At 39.2% G+C, this 25389-nt stretch overlaps 2 protein-coding genes across 5 annotated transcripts in view; both read right to left on the bottom strand.

Annotated features, from left to right (window-relative positions):
* LOC111875505 overlaps positions 1–3008 on the bottom strand; it is a 12545-nt gene extending 9537 nt beyond the window's left edge. The window contains exon 1 of the mRNA XM_023871809.1: positions 2841–3008. Coding sequence (XP_023727577.1) covers positions 2841–3008 — 168 coding nt within the window. The remainder of the gene's footprint in view (positions 1–2840) is intronic.
* A 12297-nt stretch (positions 3009–15305) lies between these two features.
* Positions 15306–25389, bottom strand: part of LOC111875504 (selenocysteine lyase) — a 70682-nt gene continuing 60598 nt past the window's right edge. For all 4 annotated transcript variants that reach the window (XM_023871807.2, XM_023871808.2, XM_033755842.1 and 1 more), the window contains exon 9: positions 15306–15727. The gene's annotated coding sequence lies outside the window, so the exon portion shown is untranslated. The remainder of the gene's footprint in view (positions 15728–25389) is intronic.

Here is a 25389-nt window from a genome sequence, read left to right as displayed (position 1 = left end):
CATGGAGAAGATGAAAAGGTTTCACAGGCAAAAAGACTGAACACAGAATGTTAAATATATCGTGAAGGAATTGTTTGTTTAATTATGAGAAATAATATGTTTAGTTCAATGTAATAAAATTAGTGATTTTTTTCATCACTGTTACGATTTTTTATTGTAAACCCCTCTTATTTTCCAAAAAAAAAAACCGTACGTGACAGGGGGAAATTGAGGTCATTTTTGGATTCAGCATCCTAGAAAACATAAAGTTTACCAAAAATATTCCATGCAGCTGAAAAAAAATATTTTTGCAGACCTGTGCAATTAGAGAACTCGAAATTTGGTAAGTTATACAGCAAGTCTGAGTGCCACGTGGTATCAAAGGATTTTTCGATGTCCAAGAACACTGCAGCAGTAAACATATTATTGTTGAAATTAAGGGTCACATGTTCCGCCAGCGTCACACATTGCAATGTCGTGCTGTGATGTGCATGAAAACCAAACTGGCTTGCGTTGATGAGGCCTCTTTCTTCAATATCTTTACGGAGGAATTTCAAAATTATATTTTAGAATAGTTTTCCTGTCGTGGACAGGAGGCTGATCGGACGTAAATTTTGAGGAAATTTCGGGTCTTTACCTGGTTTGGGTAAAGTTATCATTTTTGCTTCCTTTCAAGTATTTGGAAAATGAGAAAGCCGAAAACAATGATTGAATAAATGGGTTGGGTAAACCAATGGTCGTCTTGGAAGGTGCCTGAGGCATTCATTTGGGATGCCGTCAATTCCACAGGCCCTTTTTAATTTCAGGGATTTTATTAATTTTTGAACGTCACGTAGTCTGATCCTTTGAGGGGGGTTGTCGTCTACAGTTTCCAGCAGAGTTTGAACTCTAGCCTCCACCCGCTTTTCGTCGCACAGGTCATGTGGCGTGAAGTGAATTTCCAAACAGTTGGCAATTTCGTTGGCTTTTTCAGAAGGATAATATTTAAGGCCAGAAGAACCATGAATATCAGTTGGTGCCCTTGGTCCGGCTCTCTTAAGGAGGAATTTCGCAATGGGTCATATACTCTGAGGTGTGACTTCAGCGTGACCTATTTTTGTTTCCCACCGTTCAAGTGCCATTTTACGGGTCATTCGCCTGATTGATTTGGTGACCCAATCAACTGCCGTTTTACAAGCTGGATCCCTGGTTTCTTGCCACAGTTTTCGTAGCCTCTGTTTATATTCTATCAAATGATCTAGACCAGGAAGATCGTTGTTTAAGACCGAAAGTGTTATTTTACTTGTCGACAACTGATATGCCGATGCAATAGAGGCTGCAAGGTCGCGCNTCCTTCGCAGGGTTATTGTGAGGGAGGTGATGGATTACAGCCTTTATGGGTTTTAGGGACTTGGGAAAGAAGGTAAAGTAAGATAGTTTATTGTTTGATAGATGAGACTTGATGGCTTCGAAATCCGCCATGCTTTTGGTGAGGACTCTTTGATACCCTTTGATACTCTTTGGTNTCAGAGACGATGACATCTGACACTCTGATATTTTTGTGAACCACAATGTCTAACACGTTACCATTTCTCGCAGGGGAATGATGAGTGAGTCACTGTGGTGCTGAGATTTCGAAATCACTCATATCAAGTAAATCCATAAGTTTCAATCCTGAGGGGTTCGAAACTCTGCTGTTCCAAAATGGGTTCTTAGCATTCAAATCTCCTGCCAAAATAGATTTTTCGTCTGAAGCTTAAGAGCTCAGTGATGTCGGCATCACTCCAGGCTCTGCCTGGAGATTTATAAACAGCTGCATGCAGTACTGTACTTCGCTATTACCAATTGGTATGCAGACCCCTGTCGCTTCTACTGAAACAAGGGGTGGTAGGTCTACATGGTTATGGGGAAGCCTTTTCTGCCTGAGTGGCGGTCGATTCTATAAAAGTGGTAATTTGGAATAAAGAACCTCTCATGAGGTTGATGTGTCTCTGAAAACAGGGCCACATCTACCTGTAGGTTTTGCAGCTGTTTACTGAGCTCATAGTGCTGCCTCCCAATGCTGTTTGCATTAAATGCTATGATTTTGAGGGGCCTATGACCTCTAGTGGCCATTTTGTTTCATTAGGTTTGGAACAATTTTAGTAATAGCCATTATTTTTTCCTCCTCGGACACTGCACCACTGACCTCTGTCATAATCTGCTGTACTACAGTCACTACTCTCAACATATTGTCGAGAGATGGACTGTTTACATGAGTAGCCTGAGCTGACTGACCTGTTTTTTTGTTCCTATATAAGGACCGGGACGCTTGGTTTCGTGGCATCTGGTGGAACTGGCACTGGAACTTGGCGAGCCTGGGGTCGCTGCTCCTGCGATATGCTGCCTCGGAGCGCCGCCACGAAGGAGACTCCAGGGGTAACGATATTCGAGGAGAACACTCTTCCTGTTGTGGTTTTGGGTGCAATCTGCGAGTTCTTCCACTGCAGCTCCTCCTTCGCGTGTCTGCAGCCCCGATAGTTGGTGGGATGGGGCTTCTCTCCTTCCTTCAACTGGCAATTGCAGCAAGCTGGAGTGAAGGCAGCGTTCTCCTTCTCTGGACACTCTTCTTACAGGCGGCCACCCACACACCACATGCAACGGGGAGGTTGTTTGCAATCGGCCCAGACGTGGCCAAACTGTTGGCAGTTGTGACACTGCGTAAGGCCACTCTGTGCTCTATATGCTTCAACCCAGATGGAAATGTGGCAAAGGCTTTTTATTTTGAAAATTTCTTGTGATTTTGCCGTTCGGAGTAGGGTGATAAGGAGGACAGTAAGGTTTCTTGATATCCTTTCTTCTGAAGGCGACCCGCGGGTGGTTGTCATCTGTTTGACGCTAACCACGTCAAATCTCAGGGCCACCAGTCCATCAGATATATCCTTCGCAGGGTTATTGTGAGGGAGGTGATGGATTACAGCCTTTATGGGTTTTAGGGACTTGGGAAAGAAGGTAAAGTAAGATAGTTTATTGTTTGATAGATGAGACTTGATGGCTTCGAAATCCGCCATGCNGTACATTCAGGGTCTCGGTTGAAGGCGAAATGTCAACGCCAAGGGTAATACAAGCAGGGGTGCCACAAGGTTCTGTTCTTTCCCCTACCCTTTTCAACTTGTACATAAATGATGCCCCCCAAACTCATAGTGTTCACCTGGCCCTCTTTGCGGACGACACCTGTCTATATGCGACAGATCGCAAGGAGGGTTTCATTGTTAGAAAACTCCAGTGCGGTCTCAGCTCAATGGAGACCTGGTGTGAGCGCTGGAATATAAAAATTAATGAAGATAAGACTCAGGGGGTATACTTCTCTCGTGGGTATCGACCGCCTGAGTCTTGTCTTACTCTTAATGGACGAAATATTCCATTTTTAAATAGTGCAAAATATCTAGGTGTAATCTTTGATAAGAGAGTTTTATGGAGATTACACATAGAAATAATCGAAGCGAAGGCCTTCAGAACATTCATTAGAGTATATTTCCAATTCAAAAGTGAGCGATTGAGCGCTAACTATAAACCGACCCTCCATAAAGCTCCTATTAGATCCGTAATGACTTATGCTAGTCCCGCCTTGGAGTTTGCGGCAGACGCCCATCTGGTGAAATTGCAGCGCCTGAAAACAAGGTTCTCCGCACCATTGGAAATTTTCCAAGGCACACCCCGTACATATATGACTTTATAACAAAATTGTGCAGGCAACAAGCAGAAGTCAAACAAAATCATGAAAATGAGAATGTTCGCATTATTGGTCAAGGTTAAGCCCAACACAAAAAGTATAAGAGGCTTAAACTTGGTGGTGGTCAGGCATACGACTGTTCAAGTGACTAGACTGCCATGGTAGCAAATAATACAAGAAATAGGGCATAATCTGCTGTACAAAGCCTGGACTGACAGAGGCCTTGTAATTATTGTACATAAAAATAGGTATTAAGACTAGAATTAAAAAGTATATAAATTATTATATTATATAAATACGTGTATGTATCAATACTGAGAATGGACTGACTAAGACTGACAAATGACACACCCGACCTCTCGTGAGAGAGGGTGCCCCAAATGGACAAGACACTAACTAACACTAACTGCTTAAGCAAGCCTACGGGGAGTCTGCTCTATCATATGTGCAAGTTACAAGGTGGGTGAAGAAGTTTAAGGAGGGCCGAAACCGAAGAAGGCGAAGATGAGCAAATCCAAAATGAAAACAATGCTCATCGTCTTTTTCGACGCCAAGGGTGTGGCCCACAAAGAGTTTTTACCCCAAGGGCAGACCGTCAACGCTCCCTACTACGTGGATGTTCTAGAAAGATTAAGGAAAAGGGTCATCCGCGTGCGAAAAGACATCGCCGCCAACTGGCGGCTGCATCATGACTGTGCCCAGCCACATGTCTCTGATCATCCGTGAGTTCCTGGCGAAGGACCACGTGGCAACGCTGCCGCAGCTACCCTACAGCCCCGACCTAGCTCCGGCTGACTTCTTTTTGTTCCCGAGGATCAAGACTGCACTCAAAGGACGCCGTTTTGAAAGCATTCAGGCTATCCAAGCAGCCGTGACAACAGCTTTTCATTCATTCATTCATTTATTGTACATTCCATAAATCCATATATATATAGATATAGAACCAGTCACATAGTTAATATAGTACAATACAAATATAAATATATATGTACAGTTTATAATCATTAAAATAGATAAAAAAACATGTGTTAAATTTATATAAAAAANATAATGCAGATCACAGATAGATCTGGTACTACAATTATGCATTTGTGAGTTGAAAGTGAACAATTCCTTATTTACTATGACAAACAGAGAGATCGACAATATATATTGAGCTTGTAGGGGGAGGATATCCAATTCTTGAAACAAACTACGACACGATGTTCTCTTTGTTGTATTTGTTATAATCCTAATTATCCTTTTCTGCATCCTAAACACTTTTATACTATGCGGGGAGTTACCCCAGAATATTATTATTATGCATAACTATAAATGGTTGGAATGTGGGAAGCAGTGTTGTGAAATAATATTGTAGTTCATAAAATAACAATAGGACATATATTAAACTAAAAAATTGCTGTAAGGATATCATATATTATCAAAATTCTCAGCATCTTCGGTCATTAGACTACCTTACTTATTTTGGAAAAATAAAAGGAGGCTTATGATATCATCATGCTGTCTATCAGTGCATGGTTCCTATCGCTGCTAAGCAACAGCTTGGTAAACATGTACCAGCAGCAATAAATAAACATGCAACAATAAAATTGTTGCGTCATTTTCCTTCCAGTCTGTCATATTGTCACGTGTCCAGGGTTCTCTGACAAATAATTGTGGATTCTTAGATTTTATGATTGCATTTGTTGGATGTTACTACACATTTACACTCAGTTACAACTGTTTGTGCACATTTTCTGTGTTCACTTGCACTTCACTTCTGAACTCTTGACTTTGCTCCTGAGCTCTGCCATGAATTCTTAACTCTGCTTATAACTGCTGGCTGCAATTCTGACTATGGAACTCTCCTATCATTTCTGTATCTTTTTCCACTTCTCTTTTCCTCTCGCTTCTGTGTCTCCTCAATTCTGACTTCTCCTGGTCTGTTATAATCAACAGTTGGACCGTCTAGAAGACACCTTGTTCAAGGGTCCTGTTTCACATGTTCTATCTGCTGGTAGGTAGTGTATTTTTTACCACAGAAACTGCACTAGTCCTGGCTTTCATTTCTGTCGCAACGTCTGTTATGCATGTGTTGTCGCGTGAACCTTTTTCATTGTCACCCTGATGATAAGGAACCGTGGATATTGAGTTGTTGCCTAATAATGGATGCCCACTCTGACTTAGATATTCTGGTTTTTAGGTGGCATGCCACAATATTAAAGGAAAGCGCATGATTAGTTCTTTAGACCAAGATACAGGGGCTACCAAAAATAATGCCATGATTTCAGGAACTTTGTAATGAAAACATATATGAGGGTGTTGTTTGCAGTTATTTATTCATTAACTGAAACAGCTTTTTAGAAACAAGTGGAAAAAGTTCTTTGGTGTGAAACACTTCACAATGAGAACCATCCCACCTACAGTCAACCTCTTGCCAGACATGCTGTAACATATTCTTTGTAACATTTGCAGTTGCTGCAGTGATCTGTGCTTTGAATTCATCCAGCATATTCACTCTTTGGCTGTGTACCTGTACCTGTCCACAGAGACCCAAAGAAGTCCAAAGGTGTGAGATCAGGAGAATGAGGGAACCATAAAATTGGTCCTCATCCTACCTATCGATCTAGGAAATTCACATTCAAACCGTGATGGGCAATGTGAGCAAAATGAACAGGTGCACTGCACAGTTGAAGAATGAAATTGTTGTTGTTTACTTGTGGAAGAGCACAGTTTTCCAACATGTCAAGGAATGAACTGATTCTACTGAATGTATGACCTGAGGTTCTCACAGCAGTGGTTATGAAGAATTCAATCTTCTGGGATATGCTCTTTCACATGATTCAGCCGTTTTTACCTCATCAGTTTTAAAGGCTACAGTGACTGTATTCCTGATGAGAGGGATTTATGATGTACACCAATGAGGTGACTTCAGGTGGCATAATACGTGTATATACATACAAAGTTTCATGAATACTACGTGGATGTTCTAGAAAATATTGAGCCATGAATTAAAGTAATATTGAGCCATAAGTTGTATTTATGGCTCCTTTCAGTAGCTTCTTTCCCTACCCCCCCTTTCCCAGGAAGTTCATGTATCTCTCAAGAGAATGTTTTTTTATGAGGGAGTGGCTGGCTGTCAATGTGGTAAGTGAGCGAAATTCAGTTTATGGTTTCACAGCAGTAATTTGAAAGGCTGTAATGTTTATATTACTGATGGAAGGGATTTACAAAGTGCATCTTGAAATGGGCTCAGGTGGCATGATATATGTACCAAGTTCAATGATGGCCGCGCCATAGCTCAAGCAGTTAGTCGCTGGCTTCCCATTGTGGTGGCCCAGGTTCGATCTTGGGTCTGGTCAAGTGGGATTTGTGGTGGACAAAGTGGCGCTGGGGCAGGTTTTCTCTGAGTACTTTGGTATCCCTTGCCAATCTTCAGTCCACCAATTGCTCCACAATCACCCTCACCTATCATCTGGGGCTGGTACAATACGCCAGAAGTGGCTGCAGTACAAGGGATTTAGTCCCACCCCACTAGCAATAAAAAAAGTTTGATGATGAATGCTTCAGCCATTTAAGTAACATACCACAACAATTTGAGAGGCTGTGTGTTGGTACTACTGATCCAAGGGCTTTATGGAGTATTCTGTTGAGATGACTTCATGTGGCATGGTACTCATATTAAGTTTCATGAAGAATAGTACAGGTATTTGACCAATGTTAGGGTTTTGCCTCAGAAATTCGATATGCTGTAATGTTGGTTATTACTGATGGAAGCGATTTATGAATTATGTGGTTGAGATGGGGTAAGGTGCCATGATATACATTCCAAGTTTTATATAGATTGGGTCAGGCATTCAAAAGTTAATAGGTGGATATACATACAGGAAGGTGCTCTCATAAGCCTACTTTAATCAATATAAGTAAGCAAAAAACACTGGGTCTCTTAAATAATTCCCTGAAATCTAATTCATTCCAAGAAGCTCACGACTAAAACTGCATACATTTCCGTACCTAGAGTAGCGAAATTTTCATAATGCTTCCAGAGAAGACATGTTTATAATGAATTGATATGTACATTCTTCTCAATAGAGAAGTTTAAACTTTTAGAAGAAAAACTCCAAGCATAAAAAAACAATGGTTGTAACATGTATACCAAATTGAAGACTATGTGCTTTCAAAACAGATCACAAAATAGTATCCAACAGGAAAGAAATAATTTGGGTGTCTATTTAGAAGGCTACCAGATGTGTGACTGCTGGGGCCAAAACATGTTGCCCTTAAATGGCCAGACTTTGTGGTGGAATATGACAATGACGATTATCTTGTAATAATGTTAATATTCTTCCTGGAAATAGCTTTCACAACTATCACATGATGATGACAAACACTTCTGAAATCTTATCAAAGAGATTTCTCTTACTTTATACACTATACAGTTTCAATTTGGCTTATCATAAGGGACACGTTTCTCTTATCAGTATGACACTTTCCAGTCTAGCTAGAGCAAAAAGAAAAGATAGTGGAAAACGTGACTGGGGAACCTTGGTTTCCAGGTTTAATGTTGAAAATTTAATGAAACTGAGATTTGTATTGGAATAAATCTACTTTGTACATTACATTTTCTATATTCAGACTGTCGTTTGGCACTTGACTTTGTTCATTTGGGTACATTATTACAATTACCTTCTTACCACTTCCATTTCCTGTACAGTCTTATATATGAGGGTTGGAACTTTAATAGCGACAACTATTTATTTACAACTGATACAAAATAGATGCATGTTTAGAAGTTTTACTGTCCTTCAATTTAGTCACCAGCATTGTGTACAACCCATTGCCAGTGAGGTGGAAGTCGTAGGATACCTTTAGCAGCGTCTGTTGTGTTGATAGTTCGAATGGAGCGGTCTACTGCCTGAAGAATCTCTGGAACAGTTCTGAAGCAAATGCCATAAAGTGGTTCCTTAGGTATCAAGTCGAAGTCACAAGGGCTTAAGTCCGGGGAGTATGGTGGATGGTACAGCACTTCCCAGCCCTATCGATCAAACAAATCAGCCACAGCTTGCGCTGCATGTGGCAGAGTACTGTCTGCAAAATGATGGGTGGGTTCTGCAGAAAGTGTCGCCGCTTCTTTCTCAAAGCTGGTCACAGGTGGTGTTCCAAAAATGAACATTAATACTGTGCACTGACAGTCTGCTGTTGGGGAACGGTATGCGTTAGGATAACACCATCACAGTCGTACACGAGAATCACCATAACTTTCACATTGCTGGGGTTCTGATGAACTTTTGATTTTCATGGTGACCCGTAATGACGCCATTCATTCGAATGGCGTTTCATTTGCAACTCATATGATTTTGCCCATGTCTCAGCCAGTTTAATGATACAGCGTAAGAAAGTCTCTCCTTTGCGCTCATAGCGCTCCAAGTGGTTATGAGCAGCGTCGTATTGTAGCCATTTCTGCATTTCCGTCAAATCATGCAGAATCCATTGTGATGCAATTTTTCTCATGCCCAGGTGTTCCTTCAGAGTGTGAAGCACAGTCATATATGCTAATCCTCTCTCTCGGGCCAGCTCACGAATCGTATGGCGTCGATCACTCTCCAGTAACACAGAAAGAGCATACACTTCTTCTTCACTGACACTAGGGCGACCTGGCCGCATGTCTGCCACATTTTGGCGTCCCTTGTTGAAGGCTCTTACCCACCCTGCCACAGTTCTGTAATGCAATGCAGATTCCCTGCAAGCCTCTTGAAGACCTTGATGACACTGTCATGCTGTATGGCCTCTGGCACATTCAATCTTTATCCAACTCCGTTGTTCCTGTTTCGAAAACATCGTGACAACACTACATTAGACCGCCAGCTAGCACAAAGCTCTGTTCTTCTCATCACTGCGCATGTGCGTGATGTGGGAAGGTTGAGTCCATTTTCTCTGAGGTAAGCTAGGTATGTAACTAGCGTGTGGTATAAATGATATTTGGTTCTGTTGCATGGCGTCTCTACAGCAGTGTTGCCACTATTAAAATTCCAACCCTCATATGAAGCGCATTTATTACGGTATTTCACGCGTATTTATAAGGTTCCAGCACCAACCACATAGGAAACATCGTTTCCATGGTTTTTCTGTTTCCTCTATTGTTCTGTGTTGATTCATTGATGTGGTGACATCTTAAATTGCCTGCTGCCTAGAAATGTACCAATAATTACAAATTGTTATAGATTTCGTTACTTAATTACAAATTCTGTTACTAACGGTTTCATTCCATTTGTACGCTTGAAAATTAACGTTTTCAACATTAAAACCACAAAAGCCCTCAGTCTGGAAAGATGTCCTCTGGGCAAAGATTCAAACATGGAATCTCCCAAGAATCAATAAATAAAACATGTTTTAAATTGATATTTTTAATTACTGATATTTTTCAAGCTACTTATAATGATTTCCAGACTTTGGAAAATTAAATCCTTACCTCCTTATCTCCTGCAGAACACTAATGTTTACTATGTGAATCCATGCTATAATGCAAGATTTCACGTTCTCACAGCAGCAGAGTTCTGTCTTCTAGGATACAACACTGTGTTGATCGTTGAAAGTCTGCCAACATTTGAGAGAAGTGTGTTTCCTCCAACATCATGGTCAAAGAATAAGCCAAGCAAGAAATGAGCATTAAGCAGGTAACAAGAAAAGCCCTGCTTTAGTACCTATTCATGCTGGTTTCTTCCTTGGCTTATTTTTCCACACTGAACATGGAGGTGACATGTTTCACTCAAATATTGGTTAGCTTGCAATGGATTGCATGGCCCTATATCCCACAAGATAGAAACTGTTGGAGCTGTAATATTTGTAGTCCACTTATCTGACTGTATAAGGCAGACTAAGCTAACAGTATTTTCATGATTGTGTGTGTGGTTTTTCAAATAACTTTTGAACTGACTGACAGATTTTCATGAAACTTAAAAGAAATGAATGTGCAGTCTTTAGAGACTATACCAACAACATACATTTTTGATTGTCCTCCCTGAATAATAATATTCCAGCCATCTGAACTTCTGGAATTTGAGTGACACTAGCATAATTTAATGTTCATCTGAAAATTTGTGTGGTCAAATAGTGTAGAAATTATGAAACTCCCATTAGGCCGTGTTTTGTGAAGAAATTAAGGTAATAAAATTCCTATCACATAAAATCTACATACACTTTGACAGATTGTGATGTCTAAAGAATCACTTCAACTATGCAGTGTGCAATATACAAAAACCTATAAATTTTGTATAAAACTTCTTTTGTGTATTGTTAAAAATTACAAACATGGCAATGGCACAAAATTTTAATGTCATATCTGATAATTTTCAAGCAGTGTAAAGTCTACACTAGTGTGGTAATGCACAAAGAAAACATACTTATTATATATCAATTTATAAGACATGATAGGTACTTTATACAGATGCATGCATTTGTCGGTAAGTGAACTTTAACTTCTCAAAACTCCTTGTTACTTTTGCAAAAGTTGTTCATCTTGGAACACACACACATATATAAATGTGAGTAAACTGCAGCTGTTAAGATGTTGACTGTAGCAAATAATTAAAACCAAAAGATTACACAACACTGAACACTAAGTTTTCTTATATCATTTAGCATTTTATTAGAACAATTTTTATAATTTCCTTTCTATTAACTTCAAATAGAAATAATATGCTTTAAAATTTTACCATCTCATATAAAACATGGACCTCCTTAACTAAAGTTTTGACAATCTTAGGATGTAAAATAAAATAACCAGACAAAATATTCCAGTTCTCCAGAATTAGCTACTTCAGTACTTTATGTAAAGTTCACATACCACATAAAAACTAAAACAGCTATGATAAATACATACCTAAGAGTTCACACAAATGGCCAAGCACTCTGAACTCACAGACCATACGACCTTCCCACACTTCACTGGATCAATACTGCTATGGTGATACCACAGGCATTAATAATGTACATGCACACAAATCAATAGATGATGAGATAAGATATTTAAAATTATATGGCTTTCACTAAGCTTCTGTTATCAAATTCTACCATATCATCCATATTAAGGATGCCTGATAAGATAACAATCTTGCTTTCTAACAGCATAAGAAAATATCAGAAGGCAGTTTTATCAGTTCTGCTGCACCATTTCAATCATCATTACTCCACTATTATTCATTCAGTCATATCATTCTTATCCATTTCATCTCTTCATTATTAGAACCAGGTAGCACAGACAGAATTGCTGCATCATTTTCAAAGGATTCTGTAAACATATTCTTCCTCCAACATGATACTTTAAAACTTCTAAGACAAATCCTGTCATATTTTTTAAAACTTGTTCTTTTATAAATTTCTGTCACAGTTAAGAAACCAACACTAGAGAGCAGAATATGAAGGTTCAGTCCTGATAATAAGAAAGCCTCCTAACGAACATGACCCTAAGCTAGTTCAATCAAACAACCGCCCTTTGAACCCACTTCCCTATGATTATCTTAAACTTATCCTCCTCTCCTTCTCAGTCTTCAAACAGGATCATTTCCACAAAAATTCTGTATGTAATCCTTGTCTCTCACATTGTAGTTGCACACTCAACCTACTGTAACCTCCCTGATTTCACTTCCATAATAATACCAGGTGGCCTGCATAATTTCTTGTTACATTTTCAAACACTATATCCTAATTTTCAGAATTCTGGAAAGCAGACATGGAAATTTATATTACATTACATAAAACCTGTTCTTTGTTAAATCTCAAAGTCTGTTATTACTCTTCTCTTGTGTGATTAGAAATGGTGCAACCTCTGTTCACCTTGGGTGAAATTAATTTCAGCAAGCATCCTCTGTCATTAGTCCTCTGAGTGACTACTAACTGTCCAATGACTGTGATCCACAGAATGGGCAATATGAATTTAAAACTCAATATACGTGGTGCAATCCAAAAGTTCCCGAAATATATTAATAAAAAATATTACATCTTACCTAGATCTTATTCTGCACCATCACCTTCAAAGTAGTCCCCTTGGGAGCGCATACACCGATCCCAGCGTTTCTGCCACTTTTCAAATGCATCCTGGAAGTTTTTCTTTGTTAGGGTGTTTAGTACCATCTCCATTTCTGCTTGAATTCCCTCAACTGTATCAAATCTTCGCCCCTTCAACTTGATTTTCATCTTGGGGAAGAGAAAGAAGTCACATGGAGCTAAGTCTGGCAAGTACGGTGGGTGGGGAACAACTGCCATCTTGTTTTTAGCCAAAAATTCCTGCACAATGTAAGCCGTATGCTGTCGTGTGTTGTCATGGTGGAGTACCTAGTCGTTTGTGCGCCATTTCTCTGGACTTTTTCTCCCCATGTTCTCCCTCAAACGCCTTAGATCACTGCGATAGAACTCTTTATTGACTGTCTGATCAGGAGGGACGAACTCCTTATGAACAATCCTGTCAATATCAAAAAAACAGATCAACATGGACTTAATGTTGCTCGACTTGTCAAGCTTTTTTTGGCCGAGGTGAAGAAGGGCTCTTCCATTGTGACGATCGCTGCTTTCAGGGCCGTAGCCATAAACCCAACTTTCGTCACCAGTGACAACCTTCGAAAGAAAGTTCGGATCCTCTTGAAGCTGTTGTTGAAGTTCCATTCAGACTTTCAAGCGATGCTGCTTCTATTCATTTTGCAGCAGTAATGGCACAAACTTCTCTGCAATCCTCATGTTCAGTTCCTCTAACAAAATTCGTTGGCATGTACCATAACTTAGTCCCAAGGTGTTACAGAGGTCTTGGATGGTCAGTCTACGAACTTGCAGAATCAGATCCCTAACTTTCGCGACATTTTCTGGTGTTTTGCCCATTGACGGCCATCCCGAACGATCGTCATCATCAGTCATTGTTCGCCATTTTTAAAACGCTTATACCAGTTGTAAGTTTGTGTCTGGCCTAAACTGTTTTCACCAAAAGCTTGCTTCAACATTTGGTGCGTTTCTGCAGCGGTTTTCCCAAGTTTGAAACAAAACTTTATACAGACACACTGCTCTCTCAGGTCAGCAATCACAAAACCGCAAACTCATGGAAACACAACAATGGAAATACGTTCACCAACAATAAACCCAACCACTCAACTCGACGCCGCTTGCCACACTGATTCAAGAAGGATGTGTGAGGAGACACCTAGCAGTATTTCGATGTACTCATAACCATTCGCGCGCAAAATTCAAATTTCAGAAACTTTTGGATTGCCCCACGTTTCTTTAAAACTTAGGACAATAATAAATTTATATCTATATTTCTTTACAATATTATACCTCAAGACTGCTATACATAATAACATGATGACCAAAAATTATAAATGCATATTAATTTTGAACATTAAAAAAAAATAACCTAAAATAATGTAACATGTTTGGAGTAAGTACTTCCATGGTAACGCAATAACAGTTGTCACGCCTTGGGTATGTCACGTGACAATATGAAAGGGCAAAGTGATATAGTTATGTTGGTGGAATAAACTTGCATGAGATTAACTGAAATAAGTATGTAAAATATTTAAAAGTTTAGAAAATTTTAATTTCAGATACTGTACGAGTACTTAAGACATATGACTGGGTAATAACTTATGGTACATAAGAGATAATGGGGCATCCAGCAGTGTAGTTGGTTGAGGCACTATGCTACAAGCCAGAAGTTAGCGGGTTTGATTCCTTATGAGACCACTGGATTTTTAAATTGACCTAATAACTCCAGCCACATTAAGGCCCTGGGGTCTACTCAGCCTCTGATAGAAATGAGTGCCAGGAATCTTCTTGGGGGGTAAAGGGCGTTCAGAGTGTAAGGCTGACAACCTCACTGCCATCTGCGAGCTGCCTGCCTAGGAAGGTGGGAGCCTTGACATCTCACAATCTTATTGGCCTACATGGCCTGTTACAGGGATAGATTTACCTTTCATCTTTTACATAGGAGATAATATTAATCATGCAAACTTTACTAGCCTGTATACAGCCCCTGGCAATGAGCATTAGGACATGAAACATACTTGGCTATTTATAATACATGTTTTTGTTGTACTAGCTGTATACTGAATGAAATTAAGAAAAGAAGGAAGAGTTCACAGGAAACTGAAAAACAGAGAGAGAAAGGAAAGAAGAGACTGGAGATTTTTCATCCATCAACCTATATAAAAAAGTGACACGATGACAATTTTCGTTGTTTTTATTGTTCTGTAAAAGTTATACAGTATTATACAATGGCATGATGTGAATATATTTTTAATAAAGCTAATAAACAGTACACATACTACAATACACAGTTACATATTATTCAGATCTACTCATATATTCCATGTCACTATTTTTTCTCTGTACAGTGGACTGATCTGGGACAATATAAAAGTTCAATCTGAACTTTACTAAGGTAGGCTGAATTGGATCAACACAGATTAAACCAAATTTCCCTGATGATTTCTAACACAGATACCAACAACACAATTTTAATTGAAATCAAATAAGCAATTTGGAGATAAAATATGAATGATTATATGTTCATTTTATACACTTTGAACAAAAAAAGTTTTTGTGAGAGATTTAAATTGTTGAAGTATGCCCAATTACATGTCCAAAACACTACTGCATTTGATTTGTCTATATTCCCTTTATCATGTGAAAGGAGAATCACATGCAGTCTAATCTCAAGTGTATCAATTATAAATACAGAAGTGTGTTACTACTCTTCATGTTATCTGTAAAAGGCTTTGACTGGCTGACCAGAAGGCCAGTGTTCATTGCCACTTTTCCAAAGGTTGTCTTCAGTTTGAAGAGATTTAATGTTCTAATCAGCTTAGAGGGATTATTTAAGTGGCAATGCCTTCTTCAGTATTTGACACATGGTTTGAGTTCAAGTACAAATGAACATAAAGGATAACACAATTTTTTCAGAACATAAAGCCATTTCTGACCCACTATGAATTTTTGTTCCATAACTGGAACATACCAGAATGGAAGAAACAGTTGCAGACTATCTTGAGTTATGTCTAATCTTGCTTCTCCACCATTAGCATATCAGGAAAAGCACTGAAACACCCAGGAAAGAAAAGTTTCTCTTATAATAAATTGAAACAAACCTTTTACGAATATCTAGAGTTTTCAAGTGATTGCACCAAACCTTATAGCATCATGCTGATCTCTTTAAGCTAGATAAGTAAGTTATGTTAAGCACATACTGTGAAGTTCCTCCTCATAAAGTCATGTGATTGAGGGACTACAGATGTGGTTTGTGTTGGCAATTGGAGTTAATAAACTCTTACAGAAAGTAATTACAAATATCTATAGCGCTACTGCTAATACACACTCTGCAGTTCACTACAGAATGTATGAAGTCATCTTAGTTGGCTGTGTCTTCACCAGTGGACATTCCCCTCCTAGCAGGTTCACGTCCTCGCAGGCTACTTGCTACTCTTATAACTTAGACTCCCTTGTAATGGCACCTCATCCTGGCTATATAGCCTTAGCATGAACCGGACAGAAAACACCACTTCCCAGTCCCTCCACTGTTCAGTGTTACACAGCCCTTACCCAGCAATGGCTGTTTCTCTGGCTCCAAAGTTCTTGCTTTGAACAAATATGTCACACTATCATTTTCTCCAGGCCACCTCTTTTTGGTATTGTCATCTGTTAGTGACTAGACATGGGGTTTGGATTGATAATTGGATTTATTGAAGGTTTATAACTTGTAACTACAAATAACTGTAACACTTTTACTAATATACACACTCAACAAATCACTACTGCAAGCACTAAATCTTCACTATTCATTGCTTTGTATTGGTGTTTACCAAGGCAGCTCAAGACGTTTAACAGTTGACTTAACACTCATGCCTGAAGTCAAAGTCAAGGTCAAAGTCAAAGTTACTTTATGACTGGCAGTTTACTGCCAATCAGTTGTCTTGGGGCCTGAGGCTCAAGACCAGATTTTTTTCTTTTTTCAACCAAACCGTTGCAGTCATAGTCCTTATGTAACATCCTCTGTGACGAGAAGATGGATTTGTCTCTTATGAATATGCTTGGCCTTTCATCAGATGCACTATCACACATGTTATTGAAAATTCTTCACTTTGCACTATATACAAGTCCTATGTTATGTATCTTATGCTACAATGGCAGCTTAGTCACTTGATGGTAAGAAGCTTGATCACCGCCAAGTTTAAGCTTCTTATATTTTTTCTGTCTGGCTTCTCCTTGTCCCATGCTGTGAACATGTCTGATTAACTCTTCTCAATTGTTCCATTTATATAGCCTCGGCATAGACTGCACAGAAAACACCATTTCCTAGAATTCCTCCCTTGCTGAGTGACACAATATGCTGTCTGTTGCCTTGTGATGGCCCAGGTATTGTTGATGTAGAAGCATGTTTTGGTTATTGTGGAAATGTGTTTACTGGCCGTTGGCTAGCAATGGACAACTTTTGTTTTCAGACTATTTTGGCTTTCAGCCATCATGCCACATTGCTCCCTCCTCAAGGCTGGGTGTCCTGAGTGGCCCACAGAATATTGCCATATCTTGGTTCCTTAGGGGAAATACCTGTGACATCTGTGATCGCTCTTGCGAATGATACCTCAACATCGTGCTGGCCCCGACACTTATGCTTCCGTTTTGAGGGGACACAGCTTTTGGAAGTGGCTGGTACTCTTCCAGTGCTGGCATGTAAGCTGTCAGTAGTCTCTTCTTTTGTTTAGGTCCTGCACAATGTCCCATCACTCATTTTCCAGAGCCTGATGGGAGACCCAACCGCTAGGTTTACCACCTCCAGCACAAAAGGTCTGTCTCAGGGCCTCTTCTTGTCTACCAGAAGTAGGTGTCATGTTATGTTTCATTCTTTTATGCCCATGATGAATGCCTTGCTTGCTCCCTTATGAATGTGGTCCTTGTGTAATGAAGGAAGGGCACAATGGGCCCTCTGTTCAATAGCAATGGCAAACTCCTGTATGGGCTCACCAATGAGTTGGGTCCTTGTTTTCAATGTGTGTGTGGTATACTGGGGTCAAGTGCTCCAACATTCTTCTCACATGTCATTCCTTTGGGACTCCATGTAGAACATCGGAGGCCCTGCCCTGTGGGATGGTAAGCAGATGCATGGTCATTACATGTGCTACCAATTTCTAGTGCACCAATACAGCCCATATCATTTCTTGATTGGCCTCTACTTCTTCCTGATTGATCTCTGCCTTTTCTAGATAGGCCTCTGTCTTGTCCTGTATTGATATGCCTATATCTTGACCTCTAACTTTTCTTGAATGCCCTCCATCCATTCTAGCCAGGCCTCTAGCCTCTCTAGACAGGTCTTTGACACTCTCGGCAGTTCTTAATTTTTTCTTGATTGACATCCCCTTTCCATAGATAAAATGTAGATTTGCCTGCTGATTCAGCGCACCTCCATCCAATCTGACCTCCTGTACTCCCATTAATCTAACCTATATTTTGAGACTTCTTCTGCCACTGCCCTGTACATACTTCTACCATTCAAAGTACCAAATCTCATATCCATTTTCTATTGCTTAGGTTGTTTATTCAAGGAATCTGTCCAGGTCCGAGGCTTCTTGCAAGTTTTTGTAACAAGATTATTTTTTATGGTGAAGAGCTGTTAGCCCCACGCTCAACCCCCAACCTGGAACACCAACCCTTTTCAGGCTATACACAACTGCTTATTCAAAATATATGCAGCTACCGTCCATTGGAGATCATCAGTGTGGGTTTCGACGTAACAGATCAACTACTGATCATATCTTTCGCATTCATCAGATACTGGAGAAAAAATGGGAGTACAATGAGACAGCTATTCATAGACTTCAAGAAAGCCTATGATTCAGTTAACAGGGAAGTATTCTACAATATTCTGATATTTCATTACATTTCATTTATTCACCTTCCATAAATCTTGTCGAGAATACATTCTCATGTGGATGTGGAGATCGTCCTAGTTACAGTCAGAACTAAGAATTTCAGTTGTCATCCAATAGCATTCACATTTGTAATACAATACTGATAAACATATACAATATAATAAATAAGTTAATTTTAGTAGTAAAAGTAATGGCAAACCTTATACAATTTGTACTGCTTTATACAAGTCTATTAATTAAAAATTCAATAGTTAAAACATAATGTCATTAACGAGTTTGATAGAGTTTAGGATACCCATGAAACTAGTTATACTGATTAAAATGTTTTTAAACGAAACGTATAGTAAAGCCCGTATAGGTAAAATTTGTCTGATAATTTCCCTATCCAGAATGGTGTAAAACAAGGAGATGCTTTATTGTCACTGGTTTTCAACTTTGCTTTAGAATATGCCATTAGGGAAGGTCCAAGAAAACCACGTGGGACTGAAATGAAATGGGACACATCAGCTGTTGGTCTATGCAGATGGTGTGAATCTACTGGGTGATATTATAGATACCATATTCCATATTCCGTATTGAGGGGGTGGTTTCCCCATGCACTTAGACCGGTTACTGGCCCATTGTGCGTCCCACTTTAATTTCTACTGTCTCCATACCCTACTGGTACTGGTGCTTACTATCAGCCCCTTTCTGCCAGCGAGGTTCCAACCTCTTACTGGCAGTGGTATCTAACAGTCAGTCCCTTTCTGTCAGCAAGGTCGTCCCTCCTCTGGCAGGGGTTCCTAGTCCCTTTCTGCCAGCAAGGTTTCTACCCTCTACTTGGCAGTGGTATCTAATACTTTAGTCCCTTTCTGTCAGAGAGGTCCCCTGTCCTCTGGCAGTGGTACCTGATACTTCCCCCATCTACCGGAGGAATTGGAAACTAGTTGGGCGGGAAACTTGGCCTAATTTTGCTCAGAGGTCTCCTAGAGACATGAGGTTCTTTTATGTGCTGTAAATCTATGACATGGTGCCCACGGCTTAAAGTCCCTCCCGGAAGACTTGTTCCCTGAATTTTCCCGCCCTTAAAAATTCCACGACCTCCGCCGGGTTTTTGAACCCACGTACCTTGAGTCATGAGGTGGGAACGTTACCCCTAGACTACGGAGGCTGCTATAGATACCATAAATAAAAATAGAACAAACGAACAAACAAAATCTGTGGTTTCTGTCTGCAAGTGAACTACACCGACTGAGCAACTGCAGTTTGTTGGTGAAGTTAGTGCCAACTTTAGTGGATTGAGGGTGTCACTTGGTCAGCACAATGAATCCCCATGACCGTTAATCTCTGTTTTCTAGACCAGAGCTGCTATTTCCTTGAAATAGCTCCTCAATTATCCTCACAAGGCTGAGTGGACCCTGCTCTAGACCGGCACTCAGAAAATCTGGTAGCACTGTGAATCGAACCCGGACGTCTGGATCTGTAGCCAGGAACTCTGACCACTAAACCACATAAGCGGTATAAAGAAAAACACACAAACTTTAATTGGTGCTAGTAAGGAGGTTGGCCTAGAAGTAAACACAGAAACAACTAAGTACATGTTGCTGTCTCATCACCAAAATGCAGGGCAAGATCATGACGAGATTGAATCTGGGTAATGCTTGCTACCATTCAGTCCAGAACCTTTTGTCTTCTCTTCTGCTGTCTACAAACATAAAAATTGGAAGATACAGAACTATAATTTTGCCTGTGGTTCTGTATGGGTGTGAAACTTGGTCACCAACATTAAGGGAGGAACACAGACTGAGGGTGTTTGAGAACAGGGTGTTGAGGAGAATATTTGGACTGAAGAGACATGAAGTGACAGGAGGGTGGAGAAAACTGCATAATGAGGAGCTTCATAACTTGTACTCTTCTCCAAGTATAATTAGAATGATAAAGAGAAGGAGGATGAGATGGGCAGGGCATGTAGTATTAATGGGTAGAATGGGATTGCATGTAGGATGTTGGTGGGAAAGCCAGATGGAATGAGACCATTGGGAAGACCACGGTGTAGGTGGGTTGACAGTATTAAAATAGATCTTAGAGAGATAGAATGGGATGGTATGGATTGGATTAATCTGGCTTGGGATAGGGACTGGTGGAGGGCTCCTGTGAACACGGTAATGGAGCTTCAGGTTCCATAAAATGCTGGGAAGCTCTCGTGTAGCTGCACAATTGGCAGCTTCTCAAGAAGGGCTCAGCTCCATGAGTGAGTGAGTGAGTGAGAGTGAAATCTATCTTTGCCTCCAGCCTTCCTATGATGGCTACCAGACTTTCAAAATTCATCACAAATATGTCACATGGGTTCCAATCCAAAAATGTGCAATTCACCGAGTCTTAATAATTCAATCAAACCAATCCTGCTTCTGACACCAGTTGTCATGTGTTAATGACTGGATATGGCGTTTAGACTGATAACTGGATTCACTGAAGGCTTATAATTTGTAATTGCAAAGAGATATAATGTTTTCACTAATCCACGCACATTTAAAATTACTGCTGCAAACACTCAGTCTTCGATGTTTTCACTAGTCATTGCTTGGCAACAGTATCTAACAATGCAACTCAAGACCCTCTTGTAACCGTTGACTCTGACCTCTGATCAATGACTGTCACCTTCTGAGTCATGACTAACTTTTCTCATTCATCCTCAATATACAGCCTCACCAAGGACTGCAACCATGACTGAAATTGTGAGAAGAACACTTAATGCCTGCTTTCATCCGAATGTTTCAGTCTATATTGCGAGGATATCTAGAACCATAAATTAATAATTATACTATTTATGGACCCATTGTTGTAAATAATTTTCACCAGTACAAATTGCAAATAGGTTAATTTGCCAGTTTCATACAATTGCCATGTCTGAAATTAACATATTAAAATGATTAACACAAGATTTATAGCTATTTTTATGATCTATATCAATACATAATTTTTCATGTTGCTTTAGCAGTTCGTTTGTTATTACAATCAAACTGAAAACTACTGCATGACTTCCATGTTGTTGTTTACTATTATACAAAAAATTCACTCAACGAAAGGTGTATGTTTTCAGGCCAACTACCACACAAGATTTCAAATATCTATTTGTGTGCAGCAGTGGAGCAAAAGATTCTCTGACCTCACTACTTCAAAAGACCACCATGTTGATATCAATCATGGAAGGAAATTAAAAAGCAAAAGCACTGGCTTTAGTGGCATGATATTCCAGCTTAGTTTTAAGAAAATCTGTCAACTGGTTTAAACCCTGTTTCAAGTGGAAAGTCACAAACATGGAGAGGATGAGTTCATAAGTATATTTTTTAAAAAATAAGGACAGAGGGCTTAACAATTGGGTAAAAACAGAACCTAAATACTTTCAAAATAAAGTATTTGAATAAAGCACAACACCCATAGATATTTTATAATTAGTAAGGACCATTTTCTGTTAATATAAATGTGTTCCTTACAATGACTTGAAAGAGAAATATAGCAAAAGTTTAATGTCATCCTGACCATGCATTAATGTTATCATGTTTCATCAAAATGAGAATGATCTTTCACACATATTGATTAAATTACAGTGAGTCTGCAAAAACAGTATCTACAATACAGCAGTTCCAATGTGAGACAAGGCAGTGATAATCACCAACTGGATGAGCCAATACACATTCGTGTCAAACTGAAATCATTCTGAGAATGTACATTACATCTTTAATGCCCTGGGGCACGTGGCTGTGTGTAGTGAGTTATTATATCAAACAGTTAGAAAGAGTTAAGAATGTCATGAATACGTTTCATCCAAAAAGTGCAGTATCAATTCAAATTGCTCAAGCCGTACCAAAAAGTGCAGAAGAAGAAACTAATCTTTCCTCTGTAACTGTTCACTTCTCTCATCTTCCATCTGCCATTTCCTCACTGGAGGCAAGCAATAGCAATACTACTTTGTATCAATCACTAAGTGTATTCAAAACCACTGTTTCCAAAATGAATTTGGTTTGTGGAAGATTTGGTGAAGTAGTAAAGGAAAAAGTACACAGTATTTTTTAAAAAATCCCAGGATATGAATAAATTTGTGGAATTGAATAAATTGTAGCCAGTAACGTACTGAACTGCCAAGTAAAATATCACCAACAGTGGAGCAAATAGCGGCTTTTGTACATACATGCACCCTTAAGTTTCTGTAGGGTGAAAAGAAGTTTTTCCCACTATAAGAACATCTTACGGGAAAACGGGAGGCAACTATCACATTTAGTAATTGAACTGCAGCAAAGGAGAAGTTGAAATCTTGGAGAGCTAAATATGAGTACCACTGGTTCTTTTAACTTGTAATGAAATATATTGGATTTGTTGCATGATGCGTATTTAAGTATAGCTCTTCATTGCACATGAATCATTCAGTGATTACAAAAAATTAACTTAAAATGTTGATCTGTTGGTCTTAAAATAATGTAAATTCAATTTTAATATTTGGTATGAACTTTTTAGGTGTATATTTTGGAAGTTATTCATGCAAACATATTGAAGGGATTATTAGGGCATAATAATCTGGTCCTAGTTATTACCATGAAACTGAAAACTACTGCATGGCTTCCATGTTGTTTACTATTATACAAAAAAATTCACTCAACAAATGGTGTATGTTTTCGGGCCCACTACCACACAAGATTTCAAATGTCTATTTGTGTGCAGCAGTGGAGCAAAAGATTCTCTGACCTCAGTACTTCACAAGACCACCTTGTTGATATCAATCATGGAAGGAAATTAAAAAGCAAAAAGGTGGCATGTAAATGTGTTCCTTAAAATGACTTGAAACAGAAATATAGCAAAAGTTTAATGTCATCCTGACCATGATTAATGTTATCACGTTTCATCAAAATGAGAATGATCATATGTTTGATTAGATCACAGGGAATCTGCAAAAACAGTATCTACAATAAAGCAGTTCCAGTGTGAGATAAGGTGGTGATAGACACCAACTGGATGAGCCAATACACATTCCTGTCAAACTGAAATCATTCTGAGAATGTACATTACATCTATTACACTGAACTATGCCCCCCCGCCAACCCAAATAACATCATGGTGAGCATTAAGTGTAACAGTTATTACAATTTCTTATTTAAATGCCCCAAACTTTTGAGATATATTTTTTATCAGTTGATATTTCTCATATCCTTTCTCATCCTCCTTGGTTAAGCACTGATCCTACCCAAATGAATCCACTCTGTTTGCTTGTATTCAATGTTTTTCTTAGTTAAAGTTGAACTGTGATAATTGAACAAGCTTATTTCCCATATAATTTAACAATGAAGTACTGTATATCCAACATGTATTTTGTTGCTTTCTCTTTTTTAGACTAATGGTCTTAATGACAGTAATTTGTTTACATTATGGTAATATCAAACCAGCCATTACTACTGGGAGCATATAACCTGAGAAGTTCTGGGCTCTTTAAAGTCAGTAATTAATCATAGGTGTTGATCTGACAATGACACTATGGAACTTCACAACATGAGGACTTTTGTTAAAATATAGGAAAGATATAGTTCAACTGAATTACTGGCATTATAGTTTTTTGGAATTCTACATGTTATTCACATGAATTGCAAGAAACAAATGGATAAATAACGAGTCATTTCAGTCTGTCCATCCATCCAAATGTTTCATCCAGAAAAGAACACATTGGATTTTGATTAAAATTAGTACTGGGAGTCCACACTAAAAATTATGTGGTGAATTTCAGTTTGGACTGTGATAGTCCATTATAATACTTACTTTACATGAAACTCAAAACTGAACTTTATTAAACTTATCAAAAACTGATAAATACACTAAAGAATCAACTTCCGTATTCCGTATTGAGGGGGTGGGTTTCCCCATGCACTTAGACCAGTTACAGGTCCATTGTGTGTCCCCCTTTAATTTCTACTGTCTCCATACCATACCAGTACTGGTGCTTACTATCAGCCCCTTTCTGCCAGCGAGGTTCCAACCTCTTACTGGCAGTGGTATCTAATACTTTAGTCCCTTTCTATCAGAGAGGTCCCCCCCTCCTCTGGCAGTGGTACCTGATACTTCCCCCATCTACCAGAGGAACTGGAAACTAGTTGGGCGGGAAACTTGGCCTAATTTTGCTCAGAGGTCTCCTAGAGACATGAGGTTCTTTTACGTGCCGTAAATCTATGACACGGGACCCACAGCTTAAAGTCTCTCCCAGAGGACTTGTTCCCTGAATTTTTCCGCCCTTAAAAATTCCACGACCTCCGCCAGGTTTTTGAACCCGCGTACCTTGAGTCATGAGGTGGGAACGTTACCCCTAGACTATGGAGGCCGCTCAAGAATCAACTTACTCTGTGTCAGCAGAACATGAAAATGACAAACCACTAATGACATGGCCTACCACTGGACTTATTCCTGAGCCATATGCAGCCATTTCCCATCTTTACAAAATGCGGTTTTAAGATCCATCTTAATGTCATCCTTTCATCTCTCCTCTTCCAAGTGGCCATTATACAAGAAAGTTTCTCATAAAAATTCTAAATGCATTCCTTGTCTCTCCAATTCTATCTAAATTGAATTGAATTGAATTTATTTACATTCTATAAATCCTAAGCAGGTTAGTACCTTTGGATACAGAACAAGTCAAAAGGTTACATACATAAGTACAGACAATTTTAGCTTAAAAATTAATATAACTTAATTTTACATCATTCTCTATTTACATTGAAGTATTCATCTAAAGAGTAGAAGGAATGAGCATGTAGATAATTCTTTAACTCTGATTTAAACTTTTTAGTATCATTGCCCAAGTTTTTAATACTTTGTGGCAGA

This window comes from Cryptotermes secundus, unplaced genomic scaffold, assembly GCF_002891405.2.
Source record: "Cryptotermes secundus unplaced genomic scaffold, Csec_1.0 scaffold425, whole genome shotgun sequence".
Lineage (NCBI taxonomy): Eukaryota > Metazoa > Arthropoda > Insecta > Blattodea > Kalotermitidae > Cryptotermes > Cryptotermes secundus.
The sequence above is the reverse complement of the archived record's forward strand: the minus strand, read 5'-3'. Positions and strand labels throughout refer to the sequence as shown.